Raw genomic sequence first — 24,490 nt, forward strand, 5'->3', positions numbered from 1 at the left:
AGGCTGTTGGATCTGTGGCACCCACTTCTGGTGTAAAGTTTTCACATGTGTAATGGTGTTAATTGTTTTATAGGTATTTCGCACATTCTTGGCACAGTGTTCCCCTGGTGTACTGTAAGACTATCTGTGGCATAGTAGTGACAATTATATGCATTTTCTATTCCATTATCACTTCTGAATACTGAGGACTCGATCTGTAAAATTTGTGAATCCTGCTTTCCTCCATGCACTTAACCATTCATCAATCTGTGTATTCATTCATCCAACCTTTGACTCATTCTCGCAGTCACGCACAGCCTCCTTCACACAACCACACACAGCCTTCTTGACACAACCACCCACAAAATCTGCAGTTAATGAAGGAGCGCTTTTACTTGACTAGCTAGACCTATTTGCTTTGCCAATGCTTGCTACCTCAACATCGCGTAGACCTCAACATTTAGGTGAAAGGGGTATGTAACTATCAAATACTGATTTCATACTCTAATGGTACAGAACAATTTAGCTTTCAGTTCATGCATCAGTCCACTGTCCATCGTTTGTTTTTGAGCTAAGGAAGCACAAGAATATGAAGATCTTCAATTTTCAGATCTTTTAAACACTAAGGGCCTAATTAGAAGTATGAGTGCTACTTATCGCGCCTGGTAAAGAATGATCCCACTGGGTTTGTAATTTATCGGGTTCAATAATTAGCAACTATTTCTAGTTTCCTGGGAATAACATGCAGATTTTGGTATTTAACGCACTAAAATTCGCATGATATGGTAATTACCGCATGACTTTCCCCAGTTCAATTCCGTGAGGTTTGACCTGCCGAAATTTAACGAAAGCTGAGGTATTTAACACATCCGATAATCATCCACTGCACTAAATAACAGTCAACTTATAATTCTGATCTGTGCGTAAACAGTGATATATGCGCGGGTCTGAAAAAAACGGATTCATGCTCAGACTGTCCGTTTCTAATGCATATTCCTTATCGGATCTTTCTTTCTGGTTCATTATTTTCTGCAGGTGAAAGTTAAGTTCACACAAAATAGACTTTACCTTTACTCGTTACCTTTGTGTACTAGGTTATTAAAGCCTTATGCAACATTGTGTGCTCATTGTATCCTGACTAACATATTTAACAATCTCTTGTACAGGGGATGCAGAGGGCGACCAATGTCACCTACCAAGCTCACCATGTCAGCAGAAACAAGAGAGGCCAAGTGGTTGGAGCAAGGAGTGGCTTTCGTGGCTGCACCGTCTGGCTGACAGGTAGTCCTTCATACATCTATTTTATAGTCTTGTAGAAGCTCTGAAATATAATCCTCTACTTCTTTCTACTCTTCATAATTCACTTAGCCTTTGTGGGCTCTTTTCTGTTCCCCATTCATTGAGATCCTTTTCTGTAAATACTAAGCTGGTTCTAGTGTTGAGGTTTAGTACTTTGGTTGAGCCAAGGAGATCTTTCAAGTGTCCTTTGTTATTTCTCTTCTTGCCAAACCACTAATACGAGTTTTAATCATACAGAAAAGAAAACAAATTTGACAAAGAAAACACAATGGCAAGAGTAATGGTCAAGAACGGTCTGTTCACTTGCACGCTAAGAACTTCTGTAGTGACGTATAGTTGTCTTCAGCCGCTGTGCTTCTGCATTGTCAACTAGTTAATGTGTATTTGATATTGATTCTTCTTGCGACACATTCATCAAGTAGTGTATTTATTACTCTTATGCCTTTCCAGTGAACATTGTGACCTATGCATGCTCTGTTACACACAGGCAGCTTTGTGCATTGGGAGATCAGATGGACAGGGAGGGAAGCCATTATCCCTATTAACTGAATGCACACTAAGCTCATTTGTTTTGACTAAAAGGTAGACCCATGAATTACAACAGCTAGTACATTTGTTTTAACCAATATAAATCCAAAACATTCATGGCAGGCTACATTTCTGCGTATTGGTTGCTGTGACACAGGCGATGAAGATGGAATAGGGGGTACTATACCACCTGATATTAAGACTTTGTCCGATGAAGACACTTGATGTGGGAGAGCATCTTACACAACGTTGGGATAATTGATTCATGGATAGTCCAACCCTGATGAAGTCCTAAAGGAAAAACACGTTGGCTGGGCTGATTGACAATTGTTTTAAAAAAGGCATCAATAAAGTTGAATTTGAACACACATACAAGACTCCAGAAGAACTAATTTCAATTGAACTGGCTGTATTGAGCATCTATGGATATTGTAATATATGGAACTTTACCAGTGCTCAAATTGAGTTATACTTATTTTACATTTCAATCAATCAATCAATCAATCAATCAAGCATTTGTATAGCGCGCTACTCACCCGTAGGGTCTCAAGGCGATGGGGGAAGGGGGTTCGCTACCGCTCGAACAGCCAGGTCTTGAGTTGCTTCCTGAAGGAGAGGTGGTCTTGGGTCAGGCGGAGGTGGATGGGGAGGGAGTTCCACGTCTTGGCAGCCAGGTAGGAGAAGGATCTTCCTCCCGTTGTGACTCTTCGGATGCGGGGGACGGCGGCGAGGGCGTGGCTGGTCGATCGTAGCTGGCGGGTGGGAGTGTAGAAGGTCAGGCGGTCGTTGAGGTATCTTGGGCCTTGGTTGTGGAGAGCTTTGTGTGCGTGAGTGAGGAGTCGGAATGTGATTCTCTTGCTGACGGGGAGCCAGTGCAGGTTTCTCAGGTGTTCGGAGATGTGGCTGTGTTGGGGGATGTCCAGGATGAGGCGCGCCGATGCGTTCTGGATGCATTTTACGCTCCTTTTTCAGTTGTACCAAAACATTCCATACTTGTTCAACACTATAAGTATTTCACAAATAACGCCGAATATTTGGTGTTCTATGATGCAGATAAGTTATGCCATTATTTGTATTCCTCCAAGACCTGTGGAAATCCATTATGGCGATCATTCTTCTATAGCGCATTCCCAGTGCATAAGTAGATCTTACATATATCTTTTTTTTTCATTCTTGTTTTGGTGGTCAGTTTGAATAATGTATGATTTTGGGTGATGGCTTATTTTTAGCTAGTTTCCAAAATAACTTTTGTGTATAATTGAACCATAGATTTTGAAGTCTCTTGCCGAAAGGTCACGTGTTGTTGGCTACACTTAGATCAGAATTTGGATAATGAGCCCACATAGACAGGTTTGACCCCCATAATCCTTTGCTAAAGGGTGTATCTTGGGCAACTCTTCAGCATTCACAAGTTCATTTTCTAGCAGCCAATTATCCTTTGCACTGCGCGCATGCTCTTATGGCACCATTGCAGCAGTCCACCTTAAAGATAAATACCTAATCCTCCCACATGCCCTTCCCAGGTCCCCAAGTCCAGATTATGCTAACAGCATTTACCTCAGGGCAACATTCTAAGTGATTTTGAAGCTACAGAGAATCCAGAAAGGAGCTGCAAAACAACTTATTAAACATTGTTTCTACACTTGCTGCCTTTGGTTAGACTTCCCAACATCAAAGCATTATCCATAGCTCATCGTGCCATTCATGGCTCTGGTCTTGTCCGTTTCTTCAAATCTGTACTGGCCACAAATACAGAGCTCTTCAGTCAAGACTGGCTCGACTCCTGACTGTCCATTTCTTCACAAAATCTTACAATGCTGGAACCGTATTCTCCGTTCCAATGGCTCAACTGCAGAACTTGATCCCTGCAATAATATGAGTAATTTGCAGCTATCTTGAAGAGCATTACAACCTGTCTCTACCCATGTTTATAGCTGTTATTTTCTAGCTTGGTCCTACATAAAACAGTGGGTGTTCACACATTCAACAGGATCTATCTTCCAATGATTCCTCAACGCATTGCGGTTATATGCAGTGACGTTGGAGCACGTCTCCAAACCTCTCTCAACTCGCCTAGTTTTTTTATATAAGTCTAAACACAACAAACACTTTATGAAACCCAGTGCTGTGAAAGAGTTTCCATGAACATATGCAGATCTCACATCTTTATGACTTTGAAGCACTATATAAATGGTAATGTTGCTAAAGTACAATAAAATGCAGTAGAATGCTGTAGATCCACGGGAATCGGAGATAGTTTAAGTTCAGTCTTTTCTTGAAAAAAGTTCTTATGCCAAAGGTGCTCAGTATTTGTATAGCGTGAACCTAGCCACAAAGCTTGCACAGTGCTGCAGAGGGTGAAAGGCAAGCCTTCAGCCAATAAATGATAGGAGAGGGAGCTGGTTATTTGAACATAGAAACGTTGAACTCTCCATTGAAGACAATGATGTGCTGCGGGCTTTTAATGGCTGGTAGAAGCTCGGACCATCAACATTCCAATATTTGTTCACAGTTCACTCCTTTGGCTCGGGCCTTTAACGCTGGAGCGGGCCTTTAATGGCCGGTAGAGTCCACTACATCAGGCTCGAAGGCTATTGTGGATTATTTCTTTCTGATGTAGTGCTCTTTAAAAGAGGTGCATCTTCAACTCTTTACTAAATTGGAGCAACCTTGGGGCTGTCTTTATGGTTACAGGAATGTTGTTACAGATCCTTGGTGCATAAATGGGAAAAGGCATGTTGCCTTGTTATTACTTTTTTATATCCTTCCAAGATAAATGGTGACTTCACCTAGAGCAGAATCTGTCCTTTCAGATGTCCTGCAAGTCTGGTCAGCAGTGCCACCAGCCAACGCCCTGGCTCTCATATTGCCCTACTCTGCTTAGCTGCAGAATCCACATAGTTCTTAGGTGCTCTCCAGAATAATCTGCTTCTGCAGTACATTCTCATGCTGTTGCATCTGCGCACAAAAGCTGGAACAAACCACTAGCTGCACAGGTAGCCAATGGGAAATCCCTGGAATAAAACAGTGGCTTTCTCCAGTAGACTTGCCTTCAGGGCTGAACTAGGAACCTAAAGCAGCCCTGGCAATTTTTTGGGATCCCCCCTCTCACCGTGTACTCCCCCCCCCCCCCTCCCCTCAGGAAGGGGGTCCAGGCGTGAAACACTGTTGCTTTTGTTATTGGGGCCGATATTGTAGCACCTCTGTCAAACTTGCCCCCAATAACAAAACCGGCCCCACCACTGCAGATCCCATCCCCACCCTTCCAGCCTCCCTGTGAAACGCCCGATGCCCGCTAAGGCCAGTCCCGGCCTGCTTGCCTTGCCAGTTCATCAAGCAACCTTGAAAGCTTGGGAACTGCTTTGCACTTCTTCAGGTGAATTGCCCTCACAGTAAGTCAAAAATGGTGAAATACAGAACCCGGAGATGCAGAGTATAGAGTATCGATCTAATTTGCAAGGCAGCAGCCAAGGCGCCCTCTTACCTAGCCCCAGGGCGGACACTTTGGCTAGGTATTCCATCAAAAGTATGATTAATCTATAGATTGGAGAGCTTCATTCTCCTTCATTTTGTTTCTTGCTTTGCGTTGTTCCAGCAGGTTGGTATTGAAGCAATTAGAATTTGTGATTGAGAAAATGCTGCATGTGTAATCGCATTTGTACTATACAAGGTGTAGTGCTGTATCTTTGAATGTCGCACTATTCAGTTTGTTTATCGCAAAGGACGCAGTACATCTTGCATTGGTCCCTGCCAGTGCAGTACATGTCCCTTTATGGCCTTAAAGCGTGCCCCTGAAAAGTTGCTCACCGGTAAATCGGGGTGGGAGTCTATAAGTAAAACTGGAGGGATCGGTGAGTGGGTGCGAGTAGCCTTCGTATGCCAGTTGAGCAGTCATGTGAAATGTGACTAGTGGTTGTAAAGGACCTCTTCTTTGCCTGATTGGCACACGTGTCTTACCATTATAGGTCTGTCTGGAGCTGGAAAGACCACCCTAAGCATGGCACTGGAGGAGCTCCTTGTGTGCCATGGCATACCTTGCTACACGCTGGACGGGGACAACATCCGTCAGGGCCTTAACAAAAACCTTGGTTTCTCGCAAGAAGACCGCGAAGAAAACATCCGCCGAATTGCTGAGGTTGCCAGATTGTTTGCCGATGCAGGCCTGGTGTGCATTGCCAGTTTTATTTCCCCGTATGCCAAGGTAAGATGGCCTACTGAGTTAGACCCTGCTGAGATCTGTGTGTGTTACAAGCCACAGGTTTGGCGCGTCAACCTATGGATTGTGTATTGAGATCGGTTCTGTACAGCGCTCCGAATGATGCAGTAGCAACCTCTTTGAGCTACTGATCCCTCTCCTTACAAGGCTTGTGTATATCTTGTCTGCTACATGATGTCCCTCAAACTGTCATTCTTCCCCAGGAAGACATTAAACCTTGACCCTTATTGGGAACTGAATTTGCAGACGTAGTTGTGAACTAGTGACTCATAGGATGTCCCAGAGGTACAGGTGTGTGGAGCATTATACATGTGGCTGGGTGGAGAGGAGTGTAATTGGACCGGTTTTGAGGAGAGACTCATACAAGGCCTGTAGAAAGAGACTCCCAGCAGTTAGATTATTTTTGCCCTCACTTGCTTCTGATTTGTTTTTGTACTCTTATGTCCCCACTTTCTAATACTCCAAATGCTTAAAGTGCAGGTACCCAAATATTTTCATAGTAGCCAGCTGTCGGAAGCCAGGGTTAGCTAATACCAAGGCTAGCTTGTCTCGATTCATCCTCATGTGTCTTTCTTCTACTGTCCTACACTTCCTCTCTCTTTATTTCACCCTTGCATGTTCTTTTTACCTTTATTTTCTTCTTTTGCCTCTGTTGGCCATATTTCTCCCCTTCCTTTCTCCCCTTCCTTTCTCCTCTTCCTTTCTCCTCTTTTAGCATGTGTCTTTCCCTCTGGGTCACAGTCCGATGCTGAAAAATCATTCCTGGCCTCCAGAAATGACTACCGGTACTCATCACCTGTAGCCACCAGAACAAATTAAGCACTGCCTCGCCTGTTGTCACTCCTGCTTGGTTGCCATTACTTCCCTGATGATTTTTGTTCTTTTATCCTGCAAATCCGAATGCAACAGCAGGTAAATTGATCACTGTCCACAGCGTTCAGCCCTGAACGTAAAGAAAGTTTTTATACCTTTTTTGTCGCTGATTTGACCTCAGGCTTAGCATAATTAAAGTGAGGAGCCTGAACAGCCATGTGTTTTACCTGGCTGCTTGAGAAGAGGCTGAGGGAGCACTGCAAGACATTGGAGTTATGTTTTTTCCAATGTATGTTTCAGGTAAGAGTCCGCTCCTGCAGCGCTGCCAGGGTCGGCAGCAAACCAGCGGAACATTGGGCGGTGGCAGCACAGAATGATGGGAGCTTACTGATTGGTTGCCCAGCTTTCAACCTTCCATCCAGAGTGCTATTAACAATTGTTGCGATATGCACAGATGCATGTGCCCCCAGCTAAACGAGCGCCTATTGGTGTTTTCTTCAGTGTGATACATTAAGCATACCATGTCTGTGCTGTAACATTCTTGGCATACAAAAAAACAAGGTTGCTGAGCACTTACCTACAACCATAAATTAATCTGAAGCATTATTGAGCAGCATATCTTATAAAACCAGGTGCCCACAAGTAGTTCAGCAATTGTCTACTGTGCTGGCCGCTTACGAGAAGTCCCTGTCTCTCAGGTATGTTAAGGGGAATGTTGCAGGTTTTAAGGAGTTGCTTCATTATTCCTAAAACTGTAGCACAGTCTTTGCTGTAATCTCAGCTCTTCAGGCTGCTTGTTGGGCAGTAATCTGTTCCAGTAATCTCACTTTGTTTGGCTAGGACAGTGGTTCTTAACCTGGGGTCCCAGGACCCCTGGGGGGGCCCAGGACCCCTGGGGGGGGGGGGGGCACAAGGGATGATTAGGGTGGCCGCAACTGTTTAAAAAAAAAAGTTAAATATTAAAAATAGTATATTAACATTAATTAAGTATATACAAATAAAGAAGCAAAATTGAGAATGTGAAAACTTTTTCTGTGTGTGATTGTGAATTAAACAAAATATTTAAATATTTGAGCATTTGTTTAGTGTATACTTGTTTCTGTAGTTTTGTGAATTGTTTTGAGGTTCAAATCATAGAAATTGCTTAGGTGGGGAGTCCCTGGCTTCCCATATTGACTGAGTGGGGATCCTCGGATCCCAGTAATGAGTCAGTGGAGGTCCACAGAAGTCGAAAGGTTAAGAACTGCTGGTTTAGGACCTAGTGAGCCATGCATATAAAAAAGACAGGGAGAGGTGGAGGGGGAAGAGAGGGAGAGGCAGGGAGAGAGGGAGAGGCAGGGAGAGAGGGAGAGGCAGGGAGAGAGGGAGAGGCAGGGAGAGAGGGAGAGGCAGGGAGAGAGGGAGAGGCAGGGAGAGAGTGAGAGGCAGGGAGAGAGGGAGAGAGAGGGAGAGGCAGGGAGAGAGGGAGAGGAAGGGAGTCGGGGAGAGACAGGGAGAGAGGGGACAGAGGTGGAGGTGGGGGGCGAGATGTGGAGGTGGGGAGTGAGGCGAAGGGGGAGAGGCGTTCAGGTGGAGGAGGGGGGGAGGTGCAGAGGAAGAGAGGCAGAAGGAGAGAGGTGGGGGCATAGAGAGAGGCATAGGCAGAGCGAGGCATAGGCATATTGATTGCATTCTTGCTGTCACATTCCTAGGAGACCAATATAGGACGCCTCATTCAGTTAGATAAAGGAGGCAGGCTTTGTTTTGCTAGAAAACATTTGCCTTTTTCTGAAGTCTAAAGGAAAAATAAAGCACCTATTTTTTTGGCATTGTACGCTTCATATGTGTGTGCTCGCAGCTTCTTAATACGCATCATGGTCATGTGGTATGCAGGCGCTCAAGTGCGCGCACACCTTGAAGGAACAAAGGTATTGGTGCTCGCCACAGTCAACAAACAAAATAAATTGTTTAGTGAAATTTTCACATTTGCATTTATAATGTATATGTTTACAATAAGCCTGGTTACCCCAATCTACCTAATGATTCTTTGAATGATGATTGGCATTTCTCTCTGTCTCCTAGGATCGTAACAACGCCAGGAAGATCCACGAGGCAGCTGGTTTGCCTTTCTTCGAGGTATTTGTGGATGCTCCTTTGCACGTGTGTGAACAGAGAGACGTGAAGGGGCTTTACAAGAAGGCCAGAGCTGGGGAAATCAAAGGTTTGTATGTGCCAACGTGGCCCTCTGCAGCTCACGCTTTGTGTGCATGCATAGAACTCTCACAGGAAAATCATGCCTCCGCTAGTTCCTTTAAATATCAGACTACGCATGGCCCTCTGCAGCTCGCGCTTGGTGTACAGGCGTAAGCGCACACTTGGGAAAATCATTCATCAGCTAATTCTTTTAAATATCTGACTCCCCATGGGCCCTCTGCAGCTGATGCATTGTGTGCAAGCATAGCACACACAAAGGAAAATCATGCACTTGCTGGTACCTTTAAATATTACACTACCCAGGGCCTTCGGTAGCTTATGCATTGTGTGCGTGCAAGGCACATTCACGTAAAAATCATGCACCGTCTAGTTCTTTTAAATATCCGACTACCTAGGGCCCTCACGGACTAATGGGGTAACCCAAATGGCCAAAGGACCTGGGTACAGTTCCATACATAACAAAATGGTCCTAGTGGCAAAAGCGAAAAGGAAAATACAATATTAATTCACTTATCTCAATCAACGCAAATTGATCATTGTAAGAGAGAAAAAACAGACCAACCACAAATACAATTTGCTAAATAAATTCAATTTATATTTTATCAATCAGTAATGCATACATATTGAATGTTATTGTGGTTGCTCCATATAGTGCAAGAAAAAAGTGCTCATAGAGGTTAAAGTGACACGTAAGAGGAAGGAATAATAAATGACAATAGCACAAAAAAACAATAGACCGATCAGTGTTCACAGGCCACTGCAATAAGCCTATTTGATAGGGTGACCAGAATTTTAAAGCCAAAAACCGGGACATTTCACAAAAATAGGACTACAATTTTACTTCAAGCGATGAGAGCGCTCCTCAGCAGAGAATTTCAGAACAGGCTGTAAGAACATACATAAAAAGCAATTTTTAAACCCAGTAGCTTGCATGTTAATTAAATTGCTTTCTTGAAACAATTGCTAACTGTCCCTGCTTTGTAAAACATAAAAAAAACACCTCCCACGGTTTTTAGTCCACCCTCTTTAAAAACGGGGACATTAGCTACATTTCTTGAAATTTGCTGGGACAGCTGGTTAAAAACTGGGACCGTCCTGGCAAAACGGGGACGCCTGGTCACCCTACTATTTGAGTGTATTTTCTAATATTCAAGATATGTCCATGCTAGAGATAGGTGGCCCATAAATCAATGTACACCCTCCATAAGGATCTGAGTATTCAATCCTGTCTTGCAAAAGTATGTTGATGCTTCGACCAGACTTTTAGTTGAGGTGAATTGTGACATTCTATGCGGGTCTTCATCAGGACAGAAAGCGAAAAAGGGGGGGGGGGGGGTTCAACCTTCAGCGGTGCATAGATAAAACTTGGTACAGAATCCAATGGTAGTCTATCCGTTTAACCACTTCGGCGCTCATGACGAGCTCAGCTCATCATGAATTACGGCGCTCGTACGCTGATGACCAGCTGAGCTCGTCATGTAACGCGGCTTTTAAAAAGAACGCAGGCACAGTGGGAAAACCGCTAGCGCGCATGCGGTTAAGGGCTCAAGGCTCCTAGTCCACAATTCAAAGTTGAAAGGATCCAATTTAACTGTAGTAGTCATGCATGGATCTAATCCATGCATGCAGCAAAAAAGCCTTGTACAACCTCTGGCAAAAAGCCGAGTTAACAGAGCCCATGAATGGGTCTCTAGGTAACCTGTAACATTGTATCCCTCGGCCCCAGCTCACACAAGAAAATCCTGCATGCGCTGGTTCTTTTAAATATCCGACTCCCCAGGCCCTCATGTGTCTGTGGAACTATTTAAAGAAGAGCCATAAAAGCCCACCACTGAATACTCTACCCCAGTAAGTTATCTAAAGGACACATTAAACAGAAATACTTATTTTTCAACGTTGTGTGGGGTATTGGGAAGCTGTGTTGAAATGCAGGGCTATGTTCAGGATTGAAACAAAATGTGTCAACCTAGGCAAGAAAACAAATATGTGGCTTTAGTGGCAAGTTCTTTCTTAATACATGTTTTTCTGTTAAGAAAGGACACTGGTGATGTTTAGTTTACAAATAGTAGATTTAGCCATTATCATCGCACTCTCAAATCATTTAGTAAACTCACCAGAGCCCAGCTGGCCATGGGCTTGATCCGCTGGTGTAACCAACAGAAAACTATGTGTTTCTTTGATGTTAACCGCCTATCAGTGGTGGTTGGTGGTATATCACGTTGGGGGGGGCGCAAAAAAATACACATAACAAATATACATATACACCTAAGCTTAATACACATTACCAATACACAATAATATCCACATTAACATAAATATACACATTAACAAAAACAAATCACTTACTCCTCGTTCTGCAGCTCGTGCTCAAAGCGTGAAGCCCACAGCGAACCCACTCAGCCAATCAAGACGCTGTTCTAAAGCATCTTGATTGGCTGGAGCAGGCTGACTCCATGCTCCAAAATGCACTGTAGTCCTGTGCCTCCTCTCCAAACCAGCTATTCAAGACAGCCGGGTTGGAAAGGTTTGAATTGCGCACGTCGGTTTGGCCATAACAAGGTAGCCAGCCAAACCAACATGCGCAATGCAAACTTAAGTGCCCACTCGTCACTGGTGCCAGTCATTGGCAGCAGTGACGCTCTGGTACTGGCCTGCCTTCGCACTCCGTTTGATGGCAGAAAGAGTCAAAAATAAAATGTATTTTTTTTTACCTTTTTAATTTTGACGCTTTCTGCCCAGCAATTGGGGTGGGGGGGGGCGTCACTCGTCCTCTGCCACAGAGGAACCACTGCTGCCTCCCATACCACACAATGTGCACCATTAATTAATGATTTACAATTTTGTGGCTCCAATCTTTCGATCTGCTTGATTCAGAAGTATAAATGCACTTGCATGTAGTACATAATTTTAAAAAGTAGTCTTCTTTCATCTAATGTATTCCAAAACACAGACCTAGCCAACGTTTTATTTCCATTAAATATGAGTCTTCAGGGCTGTTGAGTCTTTATCATAGGTCAACAGCTTTGCTTGCATCTCCAGTATCCGCTGAAATAAAACTGTATTCCGTATTTCATGGTAGAACTCTCAGTCCCTTGAAGATTCAGAATAGTAATTAACTTCAGCTGCACAATTGATGAAAGATTCGTTTCAGCCTTTCGTGTGCCCCATTACCATTGGCGGCTGCCACAGAGTTATGGGTGGGGTGGGGCGGGGATGGGGGTGGTAGAAAAAAAAATGTCAGTTACCTGGCTGCCGGCCGTTGCCTCTCCTCTGTTTCTTTGGGAAGCAGGAAGCACACAGAATCCCCTAAGCCAATCACAATGCTGCTGTCTCCAGCGTGAAAGCAGTGTTGTGATTGGTCTGAGTGCCCTGGTTTGGCGCTCTGATTGGGAGTGGGAGCCTGTGCATGGTCTCCACCCAGGCTATGCAATACAGCCTGGTGAAGAACATGCTAAGAACGTGAGACTGTTTGGCTAGACAAGATGGCCGGACAAACGTTATGCGCTATTAAGAGCCCCAAACACTCCTCCCCCTGCTGGCTGTGATGACGGCCCCACCCGCGAAATGGCCTCGGAAAAATAAAATAACACAATGTTATCATTTTGTTTTACCTTTTTCCACACTTCTCCGCCTTAGCAGAGCAGCCGCCGCTGCCCATTACAGAGTTGATTACGCATAAAGTGATCATGGCGAGTGTTTTTTTATTGTATCTCACATTCCAGCGAATGCTCGTGAGGTCAGGGAATAGGGATGTGATGAGGGAGTTCCCTTTTTTTGCAAATCACCCCCTGGGCACCAAATCCAGTGCTTCAAATGGAAAAATAGAAGTGCAGGTAGGTACTCAGTACCAGAGTACCTGCATGTTTGCGAGAAGTGCCAGTACTCTCCAATTAAAAGTATTACAAATCTCGTGAGAAGTGCCAGTACTTTCCCGCTCAAAATAAAAAAGTGCTGGTACTCCGTACCGGGCAGTACCTGCCCATTTAAAGCACTGACCAAATCACAAACGTGGCACCTCCAGCAGCTCGGGCTGTCCCCTCTACTTTTATTTTAAAAATCCTTGCAATAGTAATTTAAAATAGAGTGACTTTCCTATAGTCTGCTGGGGTTGATCCTTTCTGTCTTCCCGTGTCCCGCAGGCTTCACCGGTATCGACTCTGGATACGAGAAGCCCGAAGCTCCCGAGCTGGTCTTGAAGACAGAGTCTTGCGAAGTGAATGATTCCATACAACAAGTCTTGGAGCTCCTGCAAGAGCGGGTAAGTCTAGGCGCTATACCGCATACATTTAAAATGCTGGCAAGGAGGGAAGCAGTTGTCTTGGGTAGACTAAACAGTGTGCTTTTGGGGTCAGTGACTTTCCATGAATCACTTTTTTTTTTCTTATCAAATATATTCTATAACGCATAGGAGTTGGGTTAAGAAGCCAATGATTGTATTTTCCGTCTTGTTTTTTTCACTTGCTGGTGTCCTACTATTCCATAATGCCCTTCTTTATCAACAATTTGTATCCGTGCTCCCCAGGAAGATGTCAAAGGGGGCAGAAGGTTAAATTATTAGCGTCGATGGACAATAAACATAATAATTACTTAGTATAAATAATTAATGAACACTGAGACATACCTGTTTGGGGTAGGACTGGAACAGAAAACAGGCCTGGGCACCAAAATTAAATCCAAAACCTCCCCTCCCACCCCCCTCCCTAATCAGAAAGTTATAAAGTGGCCCATAGTTGGAAATCGAGGCACTTGAGAACTTGTTCGAAGGCGCTGTATATGTTTGCAAGGTATCGGATGCATGCATTGCTGCTACCTGCCGGCAATGTTTTGTGGTAATATCAGAAAAGTCAACATTAAATCCGGCCTTCCAGGCCATACAACAGGCTTACAAGAGCCTCCCAAAAATGTACATATTTTGACCTCTCAGACCAGCCCTTCTCTGCCCACTTGCCCTATAGGCTAGTACGACCCCGCCTTTTGGATGTTAAGAAATTGTAGCATGGCAAATAAAAACTATACCTGGATAATGTGCCCTTTAATGGCTGTGCACGTTGCTAAATTTTTAGAGTGAGCCGGTTTAATGAATCGCTTGCTTTAGGCAATCCTGCCATCTAGCGGTTGGATGTGGCTCACTGTCGCGTCTGCTTTCCGTTACTTTTTACAGAGTGACCTGTTAATGAATCCCGTTCTTTGGGGCAATCCTGCCATCTAGCGGTTGGGTACGGTTCTCTTCCGTTATTTTGTCTGCTCGTGGCTACATTGCCCTCAAAGCCTGGGCATCAAAGGCACCGATGCAGAAACTGCATAATTCTGCAGCAGAAAGGATACACGTGCAGTTCGTAATGTTATCGATCTGAGGAGTCTTCGGGCGGTTTAGGGCCTTTCGTTCCCGTAGAAAGTGGTGGATTGAAGGGTCGGAGCCTTAAGTCCTCCATGCAGGCAGCACGGTACGTCGCTTAATAGGTGCACGTGCCCAAGCCTGTTAAGGGTTGCATTATAAAAGACCTTCCGGGAACTCGACAAGGAGAGTAGTTGAGGGCACATAACTTTTCCCTGTAAGAGTTGTCTTTGATGCCCATAAACCACAGTGAATGACAATCTGGCAGGAGCGTCGCCCCACTGCTTTCTCGCAGTACGAGAAGCAGAAACCTAAAATGGTAAAACTACCAATTTATTTTTTGCTTCCCGCACTGCGAGAAAGCAGAAGTGTTTGGGGGCAGGCGGGTCTACTCTAGGGCAGGGGAGGAGTGGCTTGCACACTGCTAAGGGTGCTGACTGTTTGGTTGGCCCCAGGTCCAACCAAAGCAGTCATGCGCACTCTGCCCTTTCTCCACGTAGGCTGCAATGCAGCCTACATGGAAAAAATGGCCTCACCATAGGCGCCTGGATGGTCGGCGTCCCCACCAATCACAACACTGCCATTGCCCCCTGTTGACTCTGCATTTGTAGGCCTACTTGACATTTTGGGTTGCTTTACCAGCTGTCTGCAAGGCCCTGCTGGAATGTGGTGCACCTAAAGTGTACCCCTCCCAGGGTAATGTATGACTATTGTCTCCTAAGCAGGCAGTGAGGGAATTGGTGACTGGTAGTTGACACTACAGCGAGAGGCACAGGCCATTTTACCAAATCGGAGAGGAGCCCTTTTTGCCCCCTCCCCCAAACAAGTAAAATCTTTCAGGCCCCTAAACATCACAAGGTTCTTAATTCTCCCTTCATGTATTGGTGTGTGGTTATAAGTGTACGTGTGTATGCACACGCTACTTTATTAAATGTGCATTTACTGGGTGGATGTTGTTTTACACATGGATATGGTATTTTTGTGTGCAAATATTGAAGCGTAGCTCCTTGTTGCAGCATGGGCATGATGTTACCCATGTAGCGTCCCCAGGGTAAAGCCTGCAGCATCTGGGAAGGATTACATAGTCCCGTATTCAGTCCTTGCAAGACCCCATCTCTCCTGGAGAACAAATGACCCCCTAAACCCTTTTTCGACCTTGGCTGCTTGGCCTGCACATCTTCACCAAGAAAGTCCCTCCTCTAATACCCATACTGCGTGCATTTCTGATTTCCAGTGTTTCCTCTGCGCTGGGAAATGTCTGAAAATTGTAGAGTTACCACTTAGAAAACCTACAAGCTCTCTCTTGGGATACATATTGCTTTGACCATTTGCTGCATGCCACAGACCTCTCCTTTCTGGAGAAAGCGCCGAATACCCAGTTAAAATATGCCCGGAAGTTGCTAACCAATATTGAAGATTGGTGCTTGCCTTCCCACCAGTGCCCCTCTGAACCGGGTAAGTACTGGTGTCTGCTGCCAGCACCCTTGTATTCGTCTGCACTATAAAAAAAGCTCTGTGGCACCATCTTGGAGAGGTGTCTGCCAGGATCAAAACATCTCACTTTGTGTGCCCACCCTTCACCTCCTCCGTCAGCGGTGCCCTCCTGGATAGATTTGAGTAAGGCAGAGATTTCGAAGTGCACGTATACAGAGAGGCATTTTGGTGGCTAGGACTGAGCGATTACTAAGAAGACTGCTTTGGTTTAAAAATGTCACCGCTAACAAAAAAAGTGCATCTTCAGGGCCTTGTGGAGTGTTTTGTTATTCAGTCTGCTGAAGTGCAAGTGGCAGGATCTCCCATAGCTGAAGAGTAACCACTGGAAGATACTGAGATGCCTAATTTTAATGTACATAATGGTAAAGGAAAAGAGTGAACCTTAACAAAAGGAGTGGGGCTCCATGGAAGGGATTTCTTGCCTGGGTGCATTGCGGCTCAGGCTCCTAAAACGCTTGGTCGACTAGGCAGGTGCCTTTAATTGATTCTGCTGGAACACTGCGGCAATGATACATGCAGCGTGAATCAGACACAATTAATTTTATGAACCCAATTTTATGAACCGACTCCAGATTATGGATCCATCTAAAGTGAAAGTACAGATAGGATAGGCTGGGTGTCCTCTGCTTAAAATACTCACCCCCTGCCGAAGTATAGATTACAGCAATACAGTCTTTAAAGGCTCCCATAGGCTGCCTAAAAAATAAGGGATGTGTTTTTTTTTAATGGTAATTGGACAAACTTATATGGGACTACACAGGTTCTCACCCCATATGGAAGTGTATGTACAGAAAACAGCAGCAGTGGCAGGGTGGAGTGCTCACCAATGACAATGTCTGTAAACAACATCACCAAAGCATGTTGACCTAGCAGTATTCAATATGCGGATGTCGCAAGTATTGCTTGAAAGAGCATAGTGGAGTTTTTCTCTCAGTACGGCGACTGGCACCAATGGAGAATGCAGATATTAAGATGGCTTGGCTGTTATTCGCTCCCTTCTCCCATGTGCATAAATAGAATTCCAGATGTTTTTCAAGGAAGGTGGTCTTTCTGGTTGCTGAAAAATCTGCTTGATAAGTCTCTGAACTGCAGTCTTTATCGGAATACAAACCTCTCACTGAAAATCTTAGAGCAAAGGTTGATGTTCGTCAACATCAAAAGGTTCTACCTAAGGTGGTCTTGGGTTTTCTTATTTCTCTAATCTTTGTGTTACGAACATTCTTCCTAGGCTCTCCGATAACAGCTAAAATCACTTTTGGTATATTCGAAGCCCAAAGGGCACTTGGAATGTAATCAGCAGAGCTGAGAGCTCAAGAAAGATGGGCAGTAACATGTTTACCCTATCTGATTAACCCCTTCCACGCTGATGACGAGCTGGGCTCGTCATGAGGTAGCCTCCTGCTACGCTGATGACGAGCCCAGCTCGTCACGTACCATGCGCTTTCGCAAAACTCCGCGTACGAGCGGAATTCCGCCCGCACGCATGCGGTTAAGTAGGGCCAAAGCTGGCAAACCCCACCGGTCGAGGCGGACTTGAGAGTACATTTATTTCTGCTACCACGTAGCATGATGGAACTTGGCTGGTATTCCCAAAGATCACCCCATTTGAGGGGGAAGGGAGATGCAGTTGAATATCAGTACAGGAAACATGCAGAGCTGGGACGTGGCCCTCATTTCAACATAACTAAATACTGCTGGATTCACTCATATGCAGGAAAAGGCAAAGAAGTTGCACAAAATGTTTTCCCACTTTGCACAAACCCACTTCCTTGAATCCTTGAGGTATTACTCTCTTTACGTAATTCTCTATTACACTTGCTAGAGATTTGCATGCAAGCCAGCCAGTGGGCTCAGTAGGTTATGATGATTAAACTGATGCTATGCATGTGGTTATAGTCTGTGTAATGCTAGGTGTATTATTAGATACATACTCAACTCACTTTTGGTTACTCATTTTTTAGGTTGAGCCTAGCGTTGAAGCGTGCATGCGCTGCTCGCTCTGCGAGGCATGCTGTTGTAGGGTATGTTGTGGAAGTACTGGGGAAGCCTCGCCTACTCTCCGCCCATATTTGCAATTGGCTGGTATCCATGTCCTTGGTAAACGCTGGCTTCCGATACATTATGAGGCTTGTTAGTCCCGCTACAGTACCACCCTGTCTGCATTTGTTGCCGCCCATAAGGACTAGACCTTTTACTTCGCTTCTAACACGGCATACTTTATTTAGTGGGTGAGCATTATTTACTTTATTGACAATGGCAGCTGTCCTACTGCAGGCATGATTTGCTTTGGTGCGGTCTTTACTGCCCCTCCCCCCCCTCTTGTTGTTCATGCCTTCTCCCCCCCGTTGTCCGTGCCTTCAAATACCCTCCGCCCGCGTCCCTCCCATTGTCATGATGCCTACCGTGCCTTCACACTCACGTTGTCCGTGCTGCCCCCGTTGTCCGTGATCACTACCATTTGCAAAGCAATAGGTCTCGCGTAAATGCGAGTCCTATTGCATTGCAAATGTTTGTTTGGGTGAGAGCAGTATGGAACCGGGAGAGCCGTTCCCTGTGGAGGAGGTGGCGGGGGAGGAGGAACCCTTGGTCGGGAGCGCAGGGTAGTGGCAGATTTGAAAGGGTAGAATGAATTTGAATTTGAATTTTAAAATATTTATAGAGCGCTCTTATACCAGAATGATCCTTTCTGTTTCTTAAACTCTGGCCCTGTGAACTTGTATTTTTCTAGTCACTGTGGTGACCATGTCCTAATGGAAGCCTGAATTTAACCTTTACAGATGGAGTTGGCTTCCCTGCCCTGTTCCCTATCCTCTGACACCATTTTAGGGACTGTCCATTGTCTGTCCACTGTCTGTGACTGTCCACGACCCTTCTCCTCTGCACAATGCCCCGAAAGAGGGCTGCCCGGCTGCTGTTCATTATACTTAACTCTGCCCCTACCGGTGTTCATGGCAGTCTCCCAACCCCCACTTCTTTCCGTGATTCACTTTCTGCTTGGCACTTAAAATACCTGATTTTTAAAAAAATGTAGAACTCACTCTCTCTCACCCCGTTTATCCAGATCTCAACTTTGTTTTTAGACGTAATTCAGAGCTGACCTCTCATACTATGCGTGACTGGTTTCTTTCTGTATGCATTAGTGTCTTTGTGACTTTGCTGCAAGCTGAACGATTCACTGTGTGTGTGTGTGGGGGGGGGGAGAAGGTAGCAGTATCAACTGTTGATTACTTGATTTTGGGACCCCAGCATATTTAAAACGAGAAGGGGACTAAAATTTGCAAGTCTAAACTGATGGGTGCTGCATGGAATTGTGATTTGAGATAAAGCTTAGGCGGTAGGTAGGAAGAAGACAAGAATATTCGCACCCCGTTGTCTGGATCTTCGTTAAGTGATAATAAGAAATGTTTGGTAAATAAGATGCAGCGGTGGCAATATTTATTTAGCATTTCTACATTTTCACAAAGGATTAGACTTTTAAGAAGTTTATTTTAGTACACCTTTGAACCAAGAAAAATTGCGGTCATATTATAAAACAGTAAGTCGTTATAATTAAATAGAATGAATAGGAAGGTATCCCTTAGTGATACACTTGCTTTACAGAGAGACATTTAGTGATAATTTGTTTTTTTAACTCTATAGTCTCTGCCTTTGGGTTTCGTTTTTGGTTCTCGGATGCAGAACTGTGCTCTGGACTGCAGGGCAAAAGACATCAGAATCAACAGTGGCAGGCTGCAGTCTGGGGTGATAACCGGGGCGTGCCCCTTGGGAAATCTGGGACTTCTCCGAGGCCCCAAGCTGCATTCAATGAATGCATGCGCCTCTACAGCAGCAGGACGTGTCGATGCGCTGTACTTTTGTATATAGCTTAATGATAACTTAATAATTTTTGAGCATGTCACACACACTTTTGCCGTTTCTAAATGCTTCAAATAACGGTTACACTATTTATGATACTCAGTTTACGACCTTAGCAAAAATGTAAGACTGAGTCAGTTTTAATTCTGACTTGTTACCTGCCAACAACTCCTTTGTTTGAGCAGTGAATGTTGGTTAAATACAAATCCTAACTAAATTCAATAGGTACCTTCTAAGACGCAACTGGTCAACCGGAATTTCAAACACAGATTAAAACTCGGGGATCTCAAACAACTTTTTTTTATAAAGCAACCCTTGTGTAATATTTTATGACCGTCTTGATTTATATAATCATGAAACCAACAACAGCATTTAAAACACAGAGTTAACAAAATTGAAATCAAGTTATCTCTTTTTACAAAATATTTTTAGTGACACTGGGTTTTAATTAACCTGCATTGAGGAAAGCGTGCTTCTCCCCCTCTGCCTCTACATTTCTCTCTTGCTCTTTGCTGCTGCCCTCCACCCTGTCCTCCGTGTTACTTCCCCGACCCACACCCTCTTTCTGTCGTCCATACCTTCTCCTCTCCCACTCCCCTGTATAGTGCTTTCCAACCAGCTGAACGCTGACCCCACCACCATATTACCTTTACAACACTCTGGCCATCCATGTTGCTCGCCCCCACCATCCTGCAATTTGCAATGCAGTAGATCTCGTATTTTAGATACTTTGACCTATTGATATTATAAATGACAGTGCCTTTTATTATTGCAGGTGCTTTTTAAACACATAAATAAATGGCATAGTCCTTTACAATGCCAATTGGTTAAAATCTCGCGATTGCGAGACCTATTGCATTGCAAATGCTTGTCTTCAAAATATTATCATAAGCATATACTGCTAACCTCTTGGTGGCAGTATAAGTTAAAGTGTGTGGCTCCTTCAGGCTTTAAAATTGGTAACATTTTCTTCCGCCTTTTAGTCACAACCAGAAGGAAAGCATGGAAGCTTTCCTGCTTATATACAGGTGCAGGCGTGCAACACCCATTGGGCTCACGGGGCTTCAGCCCCCCCTCCCCCCCCCCGTCGTGTGTGACAGCCCGGGCGGAGACAGCTTCGCGGGCTGGCGAGCATCTAATTGCAGCCGCACCCGAGTACTTAACAGGTCTTTAAAAGACCATTTACGTGTAAATGAGGCTTTTGTTGTGTGTTCACCCCTTCTTACAGCCACTCTGTCTATGGTTGGAAGAATTAGCCCCCCTGAAATATTTTTCAGCCCCCCCCCCCCCCCCCGAAATTTGGCTCTAGTTGCCCGCCTGTACAGGTGTGTGGCCACACCGTGCTTTGTGCTTCCGAAAAAGGAAGGTCTCTAAAAGAAGAGTCTCTACAAGAGGTGGGGCGTAGGAAGCATATCAAATTATTCTCTTTAGGAAGTGTGGCATTTTTTGAGAGGCAAGATGGCGGCGGCTCCCTAGACCGCTGTGAGACACCCTCTACCCAGTGCCTGGGAAAACCGAAAAAGGGCAATCTCCTTTTTATGAGAATGACACGAGAGTGATCTATACCCGCGTTGGTTGCAGAAAGACATAATGAAGATATAATGAATGAACTCATATATCCAGGAGGAAAGAAGTAATATGCGTGGAGCTTACCTGGCATCTGATTCTCCTTCTATAGCAGACCGGCCTCATCCATCTCTGCACCTGGTGGCCTCGGTGCTCGGTTACGCGCTGCTGAGGCTTCTCTCCTGGCACCGTCGTCCAAATGCTCCGAGCGCTCTGAGCGAAGGCAGAGAGGCACAGAGAAGTACAGAGAGTCCCTCCATTTGCGCCTGTAACCCTGCAAAGATGGCACCAAAAAATGCCGCTTCAGGTACTGCTGCCTCCAAAGCCCGAGCGGCTAAGCAGGCCATCCGGGAACAGAAGCTTGCGGCAAGGCGCGCCTGCGGTTCTGTATCTGAGGAAGGAGCCTGCCCTGAACAACAACCGCAACCGCACAAGAGAGAGCGAGGTCAGTCCAAGATGGCAAAGACTCCCGTTACACCGGGACCCGGGCCAGGGCCGTCAGTGGTGGACCTGTTGCGAAAACTACCCGCCGGAGCAGCTGTTTCTCCCTCCCCTGTTCACCACGCAAAGAGCGGGACGGTGATTGCTGCCGCTGCCGCAGTTCCCGCCGGCCCTGATTCGCTGCTCTCTCCCCAGGCAGTGTTTGCTTTGGAGCCCGGTACAGTGGTTCCCATTGAAGTCCCTGAGGCTTCACAACGCTCAAAACCGGCGGAGGCAGCAGAGGCCAGAAAACCGGCAGATCCGACCCCTTCTGAAGCGACTGAGGCTGAAGAGGCTGAAGAGATGGAAGAGGCAGCAGATACCACCGCACAGCGACAATTAGATTCACAGGCCCAAATGGATGGGGGGCCTGGCACAGAGGCAATGCCACCAATATCATTTAAGTCCACAATGCAAATAGCACCTACATCAGTGGGACTGGTATCTTCTCAGCGAGGGTCGGCACCGATCCATAAGGAGGTAAGGCCTGCATCCACACCAGTACCTCAACCAACACAGGCTACGCACACCCTCCACAGTGATGTTTCTTCTGTTTTTGTCGAGCCCAACTCTCATGAATCAGTCCCAGCTCCAGTGCATCCCCCGGCATGCACAACCCCCCTCGAGACAGTTACGTCCAGCTTGGGTAAGGAGACTACCATCGCTCGGCAGCATTTAAATGACGGGCAGTGTGCAACTGACTTCAAATTGGGGTCAGGCTTAGTGTCAGATACAGACAAGGAACCATCAGAGTTTTTTACCATCTCTGAAGGTGCGGAGGAGTCTATACTGCTTCAGGACCAAGACATCGACTCAGACTCCTACTCTCTCTCTGAACCCCATTCTGATTCAGAAATCTGTACAAACACGGATGCAAGCTCACAAGATAGTGATCCTGACGTAGTCATGGGCAGACACAGGAGGCACACAGTTCTAAAAAAGAAAAAAGGCCACCTTGGTGCTAGTGGTCGCCCTAGGGCCCAATCTCCTCATACTAGCATGCAGGATCCTCCCTCCAGACCCCATAGCGATAGTTCCACTTTTTTTGATCAGCAAAATGCCACCTTGACATCTGTCATGGACACAGTGCTTCAGGCAATTGCCTCCCATAGGGAACAGACGTCAAAAGATGGGCGCAGGGCTCAACAAGCACTTCATAAAGTCCAGGGAGTTGTACGCAAACTCTCTAAAACAGTGGCTGCATTAAATGCAAGAATGACCGACATGGAGGACCGCATAGTGGTAAATGAGGCTGAAGCCACTGCTGTAAAGGAACAAGTAGATGCTCATGATGCCGAATTAAAAGACGTCAGGTGGAAACTGGAGGAAATGGAAAATCGCATGCGACGCAACAACCTCCGAGTACTTGGTGTTCCGGAAAAAATTGAGGGCGAAAATGTGCGTATGTTTGTAATCCAGCTCTTCAAGGATACGCTCCCTGAACTTTCCACCTGGAACTGGGAGCTAGAGGTGCAGCGCGCCCACAGAACCCCATTTACTTTAAGGGCCACAAAGGAACAGTCTAAATATCCAAGGGCTATCTTAGTGTACTTTGGAAATTTCCTCCTCCGCCAAGCTATTGCCGAGAAAGCAAGACCAGATGCTCATCGGACAAGAGGTGAAATCTCCTATTTTGTTAGACCCGACTTCTGCCACACCACGGTGGAGCGGAGGTGGCGGCTTCGTCAACTGATTAAGCCCTTCTTGGAGAAAAAGGCCCAGGTGTACCTGAATAACCCGGCAACTCTGAAAGTCATCTATAAGGGCCACGCTAAGTTTTTCACCTCAGAAATTAAAGCAAAAGACTTTCTTGACAGCATGAACTAGAGATGTACTTTTTCATTATAACGTTGGGCCTTACTGCCGTAAAAAGAGGGTGGGACTAGAGGGAACTAGAGGGAGTAAGAGGGAAACAGTACACCTAGTCAAGGCTTTGAATTAGATAACGTCTTTGTGAGATAGCCACCAATTAGTTACTAAATATTCTTAAAAAAAAAAAAAAAAGAAAAAGGTGGGGGGGGAAAAAAAAAAAAAAAAAAGGAAATCCCTAGGGGGCTAGCATTTGGGCTAACTAAGTCCTATCTAATTCCTCTAACTAAACGATAACCAAAATATACATAGAACTGATGTTTTTCATACTCTCCAGACAGGATTTTTTTTAGCTTTCTATATAAAAGTTCTATAATGGGTCACACTGTTGCTCTCTAAGTTCTCTGGCTCCATCTTACTCACTACTGCTTCTTTTTTTTCTCTTTCTCTCCTTTTTTGTTTTTCTTATTCTATTCTCATCATGTATTTTCTCCTATCTTATGCCCTCTAAAAAGGACATTATAAGCTATAAGTCTATATGGGTGGCACTGGGTAGCGATGTCTCTCCATCACAACAGACTCTAGCTAGAGTCTAAATGCCTCACTGGGGGAGAGGCGGGGGGGGTGGGGGAGGGCAGCCAAGGGGTGGGAGGGGGAAAGGGGGTGGGGGAAAATGCAAAAAAATGTACAAATTCATTTGTAAATTCATTTGCAAAGTAATGTATATGCAAATATTATTTGTGGATTACAACAAATATGGCAGAGAAACAAGAGACATTATAATTTTTGACGCTAGTTACAGCTCATTTGGTCGATATATGAAAACCAGGTTGAACGTATTTTTTTTTAAATGGGGAGAGTGAGTCTTTGTTCATGGAACGTGGCAGGCTTAAACGATAAAACTAAAAGGGCTCAACTATTCC

At 45.2% G+C, this 24,490-nt stretch overlaps 1 protein-coding gene across 2 annotated transcripts in view; it reads left to right on the forward strand.

Annotated features, from left to right (window-relative positions):
• The window catches only part of PAPSS1 (3'-phosphoadenosine 5'-phosphosulfate synthase 1), a 266,540-nt gene that overhangs the window by 51,134 nt on the left and 190,916 nt on the right, over positions 1 to 24,490 (forward strand). For both annotated transcript variants that reach the window (XM_078676598.1, XM_078676599.1), the window contains exons 2-5: positions 1,146 to 1,260; positions 5,772 to 6,007; positions 8,897 to 9,035; positions 13,168 to 13,286. In XM_078676598.1, the coding sequence (XP_078532724.1) occupies positions 1,146 to 1,260; positions 5,772 to 6,007; positions 8,897 to 9,035; positions 13,168 to 13,286 (609 nt within the window). The remainder of the gene's footprint in view (positions 1 to 1,145; positions 1,261 to 5,771; positions 6,008 to 8,896; positions 9,036 to 13,167; positions 13,287 to 24,490) is intronic.

The sequence above is a fragment of the Lissotriton helveticus genome, chromosome 2_1 (genome assembly GCF_964261635.1).
Source record: "Lissotriton helveticus chromosome 2_1, aLisHel1.1, whole genome shotgun sequence".
Taxonomy (NCBI): Eukaryota; Metazoa; Chordata; class Amphibia; order Caudata; family Salamandridae; genus Lissotriton; species Lissotriton helveticus.